The 11,309-nt window shown below is 52.4% G+C and overlaps 4 protein-coding genes across 4 annotated transcripts; 2 read left to right on the top strand and 2 right to left on the bottom strand.

Moving 5' to 3' along the window:
* Positions 1–203: 203 nt before the first annotated feature.
* On the bottom strand, positions 204–4,645 carry A1O1_04457 (PEK protein kinase; the record flags this gene model as incomplete). The annotated part of the gene is made up of 2 exons (XM_007725349.1): positions 204–4,382; positions 4,433–4,645. The coding sequence occupies 2 exons, from the start codon at positions 4,643–4,645 to the stop codon at positions 204–206; spliced, it is 4,392 nt and encodes a 1,463-aa protein (XP_007723539.1).
* Positions 4,646–5,640: 995 nt separating this feature from the next.
* On the top strand, positions 5,641–6,792 carry A1O1_04456 (uncharacterized protein; the record flags this gene model as incomplete). Its single annotated transcript, XM_007725348.1, has 3 exons — positions 5,641–5,666; positions 5,711–6,032; positions 6,097–6,792. The coding sequence occupies 3 exons, from the start codon at positions 5,641–5,643 to the stop codon at positions 6,790–6,792; spliced, it is 1,044 nt and encodes a 347-aa protein (XP_007723538.1).
* Positions 6,793–7,013: 221 nt separating this feature from the next.
* A1O1_04455 (uncharacterized protein) lies at positions 7,014–8,291 on the bottom strand (the record flags this gene model as incomplete). Its single annotated transcript, XM_007725347.1, has 1 exon — positions 7,014–8,291. One exon carries the CDS (start codon positions 8,289–8,291, stop codon positions 7,014–7,016), a length of 1,278 nt encoding a protein of 425 aa, XP_007723537.1.
* Positions 8,292–9,184: 893 nt separating this feature from the next.
* On the top strand, positions 9,185–10,387 carry A1O1_04454 (uncharacterized protein; the record flags this gene model as incomplete). The annotated part of the gene is made up of 1 exon (XM_007725346.1): positions 9,185–10,387. The coding sequence occupies one exon, from the start codon at positions 9,185–9,187 to the stop codon at positions 10,385–10,387; it is 1,203 nt and encodes a 400-aa protein (XP_007723536.1).
* Between the last annotated feature and the right edge of the window lie 922 nt (positions 10,388–11,309).

Genomic DNA, 11,309 nt, shown 5'->3' with positions numbered 1-11,309 from the left:
TTGCTTGTCTAATGACAAGGACACGATGTTATAGGTACACTCCGGATGGGTAGCTTCGTCAGCACAGTCGGATAGCAGCGGTCACCAAGCATGACGAAGAAGACAAAGACAGAAACGATGGTCGACAAGAGAAGAAACCAGCAAACTCGGATATCATTGACACAACAGCAAGAAACCCCCCTCCCCACGGCAACGCCATCCATCTACCTACTCTTGGCCATTTTCAGGCGCAGGAACGCCACCAGGTCGGCCCCCTTGACCTCGTCCTCCGAGCGGGAGGGACTGCGCACCTTCAAGGTACGCTCGCCGGCCCCTCCCCTCACGATCACCAGCCAGTAACCCACGTTGTCGCGGGATGCCATCTCCAACTCCTCAAGGGAGCGGAACTCCTCGGACAGCTCGGCGCTGAGGCCCGCCGCCCACAGGGACGACAGGACCTCAACGCACGAGGTCTTCAACGTCGCCGCGTCGAAAGAGGTCACCAGGATATCGCACCTGGTGAGGAGTTTGTTGGCATCGGCCGCCGCGGGTCTCGACGACTTGCCGTGCGGGTGCGGCTGGACCTGGCCGCGAACGTAGCCGACCAGGTCCATGATGTTGAGGCGGAATCCCGCCGCCCGCACGGAGCCCTTGTCGGACTTGGTCTGGTATTCTTGGATGAGCGCGTCGTACCGCCCACCCACCGCGAGCACCTTCCGGGTGTTGCTCTCCATGCATTGGAACAGGAGGCTCCCCCGGTACAGGTGGTCGGAGTTGTTGCTCAGCGGCGCCACCAGGACCTTGGTGTGGATGTTCATCCGTCGGAGAAACTGGATGACATCGTCGAGCCGTGCCAAGAGAGGCAGCGCCTTGCTCAAGTGGTCCGTGTCGCCGAAGAGCTTGGTCAGCTTGGTGCGCACCTTCTCCAAGTCGCCGTCGAAATTGAATCGCGACAGGTCCGTCACTGACGTCTCGGCGATGTTCATGGCTGAGCTGCGGAGCTGCTCCCGGACTTGGGTCCAAGTCGTCGTGCCGGTGTTGAGGTGAGAGAGCGCCTGCTTCACCTTGGAGATTTCGTCGGGTTTGATGCGGCAGAAATCGAGGATCAGGTTGATCAGGTCCGCGTGATTGAGATAGATCGTCCAGTTGCGGACAGCGAGTGCAGGGAATTCCTGGAGCATTTCATCTAGGATCTTGATCACTTCGGCTTCTTTGATAGACAGATCTCTCGCACTACGGGAAACAAAGTCGAAATCCACCTCGGGCACCTGTCTCGGCTCATTGCCAGGTACAGTGGCGCGATAGACGACTCCGAAACAGTAGGTCTTGGTGAATTGGCAGGGATTTTGTGCCAGAGTGCGTGCGAAGGGGAGAGTGAGGTCAACGGGCAATTGGACGACCAAGCCAGACGGATCGAGGAACATTGCAGCGTTTGCATAAAAGTCCTCTTTCGGGATGATGCCTTGTCTACCAGCTTCGACGGCGCCGTGTCGACGGAAGATGATTTTGAGCTGATCACAGACATAGATCCACAGCATAGAATCCGCGGGCGACATGCCATGCGCTGTCTTGTCCTCCCAAGCAAGGCTGGATACGGCGTTGTTCGGTTTGGCAAACAGATTGCTGACCCACTCTTGATATTTCTCGGGATTCTCTGCTGCAACCTGGTCAATGTAGCGTTTCAACTTTTCTTCTTCCACCGGTTCCGGGATGAGTCCGCTGTCGAGGAGATCTTTCGCGGTCGGCCTTCGGTTCTGATCCGGATCGACAAGCTTGAGAATGATTTCACCCTGTCGACGATGGACATCCTCCTCGAAAAATTCGGGTAGAACAGGTGGCACTCTTCTCAGCCCGTCCATAATCTTGGCCTTCTCCATGGCGGAGGTAAAGGGATAGCACATTTCGAGAAACATGATTCCAAGTGAATACATGTCTGCACGACTGTCGTAGTGGCTTCCACGAATGTAAAGCTCAGGGGCCGTGTAGCCTTGTGTGCCCAGTCCGGTAGAATCCGTGATCACCATACCTGGCTTGGAAACATGTGATTTGGATGTTGCTTGACCAGCAGTTGCAAGTCCGAAATCACCGATCTTGGGCGTGTCATCAGAGTCGAGAAAGATGTTTTCCGGTTTGAGGTCCCGATGCACAACACCGTGACTATGGAGATGCGCAAGACCCTCGACGATGCGTCGAAATAACCGCCAGACTGCAATCCCATCTGCAGACAGCCCTTGTGCGATGCGATGTCGTAGACTCTGTCCGTCGCAGAATTCCATCTGTATGTACAATATGGACTGTTCGTTCTGAGGTGGTGAACGCGAGCGGAACGGTGTCATGAGACGATTAGATTGAACAACTGGGGAATCATCACTGGCGAAAGGGTCGGCACCTAGATCGCCGTCATCAGCAGTTGTTGATGCGAATGGATCAGTAAATTCGTTCTCTTCCAACACAGCCTCGAGCTCGCTGACGTTGAAGCGATCGTCTCCGTCATCAAAGCCGTATTGCTGGTCAATCGAAGGTGGTGCCTGATAATCAAACATCCCACCCTCAGAGTCGCTGTATTCTGCACCCTGGTTGCGGTAGACCGATGGCTCCATGAAGTCGTGGCCCGTACTGAGAGCTGCAGCATGTGGTAATGGTCGCTCCGGGATAAGGCGTTGATGCATGTCTTCCACTTCGTCGTGTTCAGTCTCATACCACGCATTGTAATATCTGACGATATAAGGGTGGTTTAGCTTTGCGAGCAGGGTGACTTCACGCAGAATGTCTTCCAGCATCTTTGTGGAACTGCTCTCGACCTTCTTCACAGCGTAGTATTGGCCATCGAGTTTCCGTCGTGCACGGAACACTTTGCCGAATCCACCTTTGCCAATTCTTTCTAACTCTTCCCACTCATCCTTGTATCGCGATTTGACATGTTTTTCGCTGTACCGTCTACGTCGGTTCGGTGTGCTAGGCATGTTGGGAGAGTGGTTTCGAAACATAGCCTCTCGATCCTCGTAGAAGAATTGCTTGCGACTCAGCTCGAAGGCAGTCGGACGGTTGTTGGGGTTTGTTTGGAAAAGTTCTTCCATCAATCTCTCGGTACTGGATTCAAAGTCGACTCCTTCAAGCACGTTCGACGGTGAGGTATACATCTCCTTAACCTGATTGCCCAACGCCATCTGCATGATGATCACGCCGAGATCCCAAATACATGTCTTGTTGGTCCGTCTAACGTTCTTGCTGTTGAGCTCCGGAGCAATCCACAATGGGAGGTCCGTATTGGGTTGAGTGGACTGATCACCGGCAGCTTGGACCAGGTCTTTCAGTTGAGTTCCGTAGCCATCAGAGAGCTTAACTGTGAGGCCACCTGTTGGCGATAGAAACAACATGACGTTGCCAGCATGCAGTGCCGGATGCACATAACCTTGTTGATCGAAAAACAGTAGAGCGTCCACCATTTGTCGGGTCCATGACCGTATTTTTGCAGCACTGAGTGGCCCAGCCAGGGCAATTAATGCTGCGAGAGAGCCTTTGTTGGCAAATTCGGACAGAATCGAAAGCCTCCACTGGCCCGGGCCGTCGTTTGATTCCAGATGCTCGATCTTATAGTTGATGAGATCGACAACATTTGGGTGACGATGTTCCTTCGAAGACTCCAACGCCTCTTCGACCTTTTCCAGGCACTTTTGTAGTTCACCTTCTTTGCCGCTGATGGTATCAGGAAGGTATATCTCTTTCAAGAGCAACTGTGGAGCTTGGACACGGTCGGTATCGACGCGTGGCGCAACGATTGTGATCTTCTTGTCTTTGCGTTTGAGAATGACGGATCTTCCGACAACCGATTTGAACTTGAACGGGGCTGTTGTCGACGTATCTCGACATGTCATTGATTGATCAAATCGGACAGGCTCTTCAGGGACATCGTAGAGATCGGCGTTTTCTTCCGCCGTGGTCTTGCGAGTAAGGGTGGTTTTTAGGCGGCGTTGCTTCTCGCTTTCGACCTGGGACTCCAGAAGCTTTCCTTTCATTTCAGCTTCTTGAGCTTGCCGTCTTCGCTCGCTCTCGGCCTGTTCTTCGAGCTGCTTCCTTGCTTGAGCTTCTCTAGCAGCACGCTCCTCCTCAAGACTGAGTTCTGTTTTCTTTGCCGCCTTATCGGAGATGGTTTGTTCCAAGAAATCCATAATGGCGGCGTTGACCTCGTAAACAGATTCACTTCCCTGATGTTGACGCGGAATCGTGGCTATGAGCTGCTCGACTTGCCGTTTGATCTCTGGATCTTTTGGTTGGATCTCAAGGATATTGATCTTAGGGAGGACCTTGGGGTATTCGCGAGGGAACTCAAAGATCAACTTGGCGAAGTAGTTGCGATCCTCGAGAGGTCCAATTCTGACTTTAAAGGCTAGGTTTTCTTGTGTCTGGGGCGAAGTAAGGAAACATGTTTTGCAGGGTGCGCTGAGGGACTCACCTTCCAAGCATCCTTCCTGCCACGGACCCTCTCAAACTCATCAGGGTAGATCGCTCTCGTGGTCAGGAACTCGTTACGCTGGACTTCAGGATAGTCTGCGATTTCTTCCTCGAGTCCTCGATGGGATTGTCCGAAGGATGGCGGAGCAGCAAGTGATGGCTCAGTCTTTGGAGCTTGCTCTTGAGGGATCTTTGCCCGCCTACGACCAGGCATGATGAAGGATCAAGTCAGATCCCTTCAGGGATCTGAAGTCCGCTGGTCGTGCTCGTTGCGTGTGGAGGGAAAGCTTGGCACGTGATCCCGAAAGGGGGAGGTATGCCTAGGCAGCCGCAGCGACAGCCGCGACCACCTACACAGACATCTTGTGTATGTTCTTTTGACGGATTGGTATGTTGTTGTTCGTGGTTTATGAAGAAACAAAACAATGACTGGGTTAGAGTCACATCGATAGTATGAACTGGAGACACACAACTTTATAGCCAAGACATCAAAGCGGAACAACAATATTCCGAGTGGCCGACTTCAACCTTCAATTTGAGGAACCGGCGAAGATGCGTTGCAGCAGTATTTCTCATCCACGATATCTTCCTCTCTGCTCATCAGAGACGCACAGAGAGAGGCTTTCGGTGAACTGAGAGTTCTTTATCCACTGCTTCTTTGTGCAGTGCCGGTGGTTTATGTCCGAGGGAGTGCCTGAACTCACCGATCGTCTGTTGGACACGTTCGGATCAGAGCAGTCAAGATGGTGAACATTACTGAAAAGATCAAGGAGTTCGCCTTCCCCGTTCTTTGTGTGGCGCGGCCCGGAGTCTGACTCGGTTCTAGGATCGAGGCCGAAATGGCCCGAACTCAAAGTGGGTGACTCGAGCTCATGATAGATCGGTTGGACCAGTAGCTGATGGACTCGCAGAAAACAAAGCAACAGGTTCGTGAACAGACTTGATAGTGGCGACAGAGCAACTCTGACAATTCACGCCAGAGTATCACCTTGGTCTGCTGAAAGGGTAAGTCTGATTTGTGATTTCGAGGTTGAGCGCCGTGCTGTTCTGGGCGAGGTAGGAAGAGATCAAGCAGCCTCACAAAGAAATGGCCCTGCACGTGATCCCACACGTGATTCTGTGTTAGTCACGTGCACCAGCCTTGCCCCTGGATGGGCATACAAGGCTGGGCAACATGCCAGGAGCAGCCATCTCCTTCATAAGAACACCATGTTAAGAGGCTGCGATGTGTCGAGGTGCTGCACATCCACATCTGACACCGTGACTAACTGTTGTTCAGCAAACTCGCCCGGTTACGAGCACAGTTACTCGAGCCAGGACCAGGCGCCGGATCAGGCGGTGGTACAGGCTTCGACGTGTCCAAGTCTGGTGACGCTCGAATCGCTCTTGTGGGCTTTCCGTCCGTGGGTAAATCGACATTTCTGTCCAAGATCACCAAAACGAAATCCGAAGTGGCAGCATACTCCTTCACGACCTTGACTGCCATTCCGGGCGTGCTCGAGTACGGTGGTGCTGAAATCCAGATACTGGACTTGCCCGGCATCATCGAAGGAGCCTCCGAAGGCAAAGGCAGAGGAAGACAAGTCATCAGCGCGGCGAAGGTAAAGTGGGCCGCACAAAACCATATTGTAACGGATTACTGATTCAGCTATTTGTGTTTTTCAGACATCAGACCTGATCCTCATGGTATTAGACGCCACGAAACGAGCCGAACAGCGCAAGCTGCTCGAAGCCGAACTCGAAGCCGTGGGGATTCGACTCAACCGCAGCCCGCCGAACATCTACGTCAAAGCGAAGAAAGCCGGCGGAATGAAGATAACGTTCCAAGCACCGCCCAAATATCTGGACGAAAAGATGCTGTACAACATCCTACGAGACTACAAGATGCTGAACTGCGAGGTGCTGGTGCGAGACGAGAATGCGACGGTGGACAACTTCATCGACGTGATCATGAAAGACCACCGCAAATACATCCGCTGTCTGTACGTGTATAACAAGATCGACAGCGTCACGATGGACTATCTGAACGAGTTGGCTCGTGAGCCACACACGGTGGTGATGTCATGCGAGTTGGATCTGGGCATTGACGACGTCGTGGAGCGCTGTTGGCACGAGTTGCGCCTCATCCGCATCTACACCAAGCGGCAGGGCATCCCCCCGGATTTCAGCGAGGCGTTGATCGTGAGGAGTAATAGCACGATCGAGGATGTTTGCGACCATATCCACCGCACAATGAAGGACACGTTCAAGTATGCCTTGGTCTGGGGTGCTAGCGCGAAACACATTCCTCAGCGGGTTGGACTGGGACATCCTGTTGCGGACGAGGACGTCGTGCAGATTGTCAGTGGATGGAAGGCTTGAGCAAGCGATGAGCATATGGCATGGCGTTCATGGGTGGGTTTGGGAAACTTGAATCAGTACACAAATAAGACAGCAGTGCTACTAACCAGCTTGAAGATGGCAGTGAATGTGGCTTACTACCTCATGCGCACTGGTGGTCAAAGTGACACACTGATTCGACAAGATGACTGTATATTCTGTGGTAGCATCATTGTCATATAAATTGTGCTGACGGACCCAAACTATCTCAATACCTTCCTCGGATCTAAACTGCTCACATTCGCACTGAGGGCCTTGCCATCGAAGACAAATTCGCTCATCAACTTGCCTGTGCCCGGTCCGTTTTGGATGCCCCAGCAGGTATGTCCCGCAGCAAGATACACCCCTTTAGTCTTGGTCAGCCCGACCAGCGGACCTGCGCCGGTCTCCACCTGTGGCAGGTAACAAGCCTGGCGGACTAAGACTTCTCCATCGCGCAGCTCGTCAGATAAACTTGCACAGTAGTCCACAATATCCTGACAGCGCGAATCATCGACTTGGACTTCGGCAGTAGATTTCGGCAGGGGCGCAAGATGGTCCCCTTCGCCGCAAGCGTACACTTCATTGTTTGGGCGAGCATAAACTTCGGGACTGACGCTCATTGCCCGCGACTTGGCTCCTTCCTTGAAATTCTTCGGCAGTGCAAGCTGAGTAAACAGACAGTACGCCGAGACCGGACGTGTCGGACGGATGGTGACGCTGTGGGCTCTCAGGGCCCCGATCGGAGTTCCGGGCAGAACAGTCTTGGTCCAGGGGCCGGCGGTCACGATGACATCGGTTGCGGAAAGAGACTGTTGCGAATTTGTGGCCTTATCCGTGTATTTGACCGTGTGCTCTCCCGATGGAGACGACTCGATCTTGTCGACGCTGCCAAGGATGATCTTGACGCCCTTCTCTGCGGCAAGTTCGGCCATGGACGTGGTGAATTGGTAGGGATGGACTTGTGCAGTGTCTCTTGGGGAGCCCATGCTGTCGTAGCCTTGCACGCATTCCTCCGCGACCCAGTCGAGGTCATCCGGCATCCCAGCCTTGCGGAGATTTGCGTACGACTCTTTGCTTCTCTTCTGCAGACTCACGTTGCCATCACTTGACACATCCGGCCGATGCAGGCCTCTGATGTCGTCGCCCTTGGAATCCCCGTTGGCGGATATCTTGGGCTGGTTGCTCACATGGCGACCGACCAGATCGATCTGTCCGACGTGGACTCCTCGATACCCCCAACGTTCCACGCCGTTGTGTTCTCGGGCGAGTTCGCCGTGCAGTTTGAAGCTCAGAGGCACCAGGCAGGATGGGTAGGCCCATAGGGCTATGAGACCACCGGCTTTGCCCGATGCACCACTGGCAATTCCAGTGGCTTCGATCAGGTGGATGGAATGAAGAGCTGGGTTGTATTTGGGGTGGCGGGTCAAGAAGTATGCCGTCGTGCTGCCAATGATTCCCCCGCCGACGATGACTATAGATCTTTTTCCTGGTTCCGCCATGGTGTGTTGAGGTTTGGAGGAAAGTATGGCTTGAACAACAAATGAGAAAACAACTGCGATAACGCAAATACCTTGAACGCGGAAGTCTATAGGAAACAATGCGGATGAAACAAACGCAAGCGAGCGGAATCTTCGATTTCTCTTGTCGGCGGTTGACGATGCCGACGGCGATGGAAATGACGTCACCGGCAGTATCGATATCTGTTATCTATTACTAGTATACTGCAATGGTAGAAGGTTGGATCTACCTCTTTCTATAGGTCCCTTCAACTCCCTCCACTACTTTCCATCAGGCCATCACACTTGCTCAGGTTTTGTGTAAAGATCACAATCGATGTTGTGTTGGGCTTATACAATGCAGAATACAAGTCCGCCGACTTCGACTTCCCATGACTATGACACATGTCAAGTTCGCTCGCGATTCCAATTTCATCCGATCGAACTCCGATCACTGCTGCCATATCGGTGCGCATCATGCTTCGGAAGCCTCAACACGATGAAGACCTGGTCGATTGGACAGATGTTCGAGTACCCCGTGGTGATCACAAGCTTCCACTCAACAAGTACCGATTCCTTTGTCCTGCGATGGGCAAAGGACATGGCTCCGCCGCCATTGTCAGCCCCTTTTGACCATTGTTGCCTACTTCCTCCTCTATGTGACCAGGACAATGCTATGTCAAAGAGTCTTTGAATTGATGTATGGAATGGCTACAGCTAGGTCCTTTGTGCAAAGTCCTACCCTAACACTTGACGCAACAACTGCAACATAATAAGTCCGTCAAGCATCTTGAGACCGGAGGAGCATTGGACATCCCGCAAGTTCACAGATCATAGCTAATTAGCCCAGCATGTCATCAATTCACAACTTTGTAAGTTCCCCGCCCCAAACTGACATGCCTCAGCCCGACCTTGTTCCATTGCACCCCCTTGAGGGATTCGACATCCATCCCCTATGGCGGATCGAGGCATTTCGATTGGAAAATTACGTCAGTCTCCTGCCTCTTCCCCTTCTTGACAAGAGCCAACATGACTATCTACCTGCATTGTACGAACGGTTGGAGCCAGCTTTGAAGCTTGCCACTCTCTTTTTGAAGATCGTCCTCCCGGCTTTAGCCAAGATCAGGTATGCAATGTTCCGGACTTTTGGTTCTGGCTCCCAGACCGTACGGATACTGAGCGATTCCTGGAGGGTGACAGACCACAAACTACAGAGTTTCGAGCGAGAACTTGAACGAATGTGTCGCTACTACCGTATCACTCTGATCGGCGCAGGCGAACGTGATGTGCCCGATGGACACTTCGAGACAGCAATCACAGGGTGCATTGGCAACGATGACAATTATCCTACCTCCAAGCCGGTCATTGTGCAGTCGGCAATCACCATTGATTGGCTGCGTTACCTGACTTCAGAGGGCTGGGATACCACGGACGCCACCGAGAAGTACAGCAAGTATGTGCTCATGGCCACCACACTTGTCCACGAGCTGGCACACGCCGTTTGGTGCCATCGTATGCTACCTCTTTTGAACGTTGAATACCAATATAGCGGCCAGGTTACTTTTGATCGACCAGAGCCAAGATTCATGTCGACTGATGGATTCGAAGAGATGGGCTATGTGATCGAGCTGCAACTCTTCGGAGGCCTGCTTGCGTTTCCGCACCTTGGAACGCCCACGACTGCAGAAAATACCGTTCGCCAAACACCAGAACGGCTTTTCTTGACCATCGTCGACATCGACGGCCGAGCAGCAGCTGTTCATGAGTTGACCACCGAGACCATCTTCTCATTCTTCCATCCCCAGACCTGGGCCCGCTTCGGAAACCATGAGTCGCCAAACTTCAAACTCGATCTTCTACCGGACATCAGACGGCCAGGGAGGCACATGTCGACCGTCCTGTCGGACCCGCCGCCACGAGACCTTGCCGTGCCAATCATCCGGTCTCCGAGGCCTGACCGATTGGCAGGCGCTATCACCGAGTTCAATGAGCTTTTTCAGACATTTGATGTGCCATTCATCCGATGTCTCCAGCCTCACCAACTCAAGCCTGCCATCACCGAATATAACGAGCTTTTCCTGGTCAGTACGCCACGGTAGGTACCACGGACACTCCCACATTGGAAAGATAGGAAGGTGTTGAAGATTGATGTGATACTCGTCTCTCGAATCTCGGAGGATGGTAGGTACTACAGCGAACTCACCACTCAAGATTGCTGGAACTGCATAAGCCCCATTCGACTGGTCGTTGACGTTAGGTAGGTATGGCATGCTGTCCTCTGGCTGCCTCAAGGTACGTGAATTATGCAAAGGTAGGTAGGTGTGACAGGCAGTTCTTATCTTCACGAATCCACAATGATCATTCTATTTACCTTCTCAAGGAACGTATCGCGGTCTTTGCGTATCTATACATGCAGGAGAAGTCAACGTTCCGAGAATATATCACATTGATTATCCGCATAGTTCCCAAGTCATCCATCTCAAGCGATGGGTCCTGGCACCGAAATTTACAAAGCCTAAGTCGTCCAATTTGGCTTTCCTGGCTCTCACGTGTTCTGAACGCCTGAGAGAAGCTTATGGTTGAACTGTCTAAGACACAAAGGCATGCTCATGACCCCTTGTAGGTCATGGCTTTCTCTTTGATCAGACTTCCATTATGATCGGCATTGTTCACGACGACAGCTCTGTGCTGGAGTCTTTCAGGTCCAGGTCTTTGTCTGAATGACTGCCCTCATAAATCATAATCAGGCCTTGAGACACTATCAACAGGTATGTATGTCTACGAACAATTCAGCCATCTTTATTTCCATTTGTTTGTGAATTTTCTCCTACTCTGTCCGAACGACTCCCGACTGAGTGATCCATCAACACTCTAAGAGTCTTTGGTATCCAACATCTTTCTCAGGCAGCAGTTGCACCGCCTGCAACTCCCGTATCGTCGCCTATTCTATCATCGGCCCATCCTTAAGCTGGAGAGAAGGTCCTGCGAAGTTTCCAACCAGAAACCGAAGCTACTGACACC

This window comes from Capronia coronata (genome assembly GCF_000585585.1).
Source record: "Capronia coronata CBS 617.96 chromosome Unknown acBCG-supercont1.3, whole genome shotgun sequence".
Classification (NCBI taxonomy): Eukaryota; Fungi; Ascomycota; class Eurotiomycetes; order Chaetothyriales; family Herpotrichiellaceae; genus Capronia; species Capronia coronata.
Note: the sequence above shows the minus strand (reverse complement) of the source record. Positions and strands in the feature narration are given on the sequence as shown.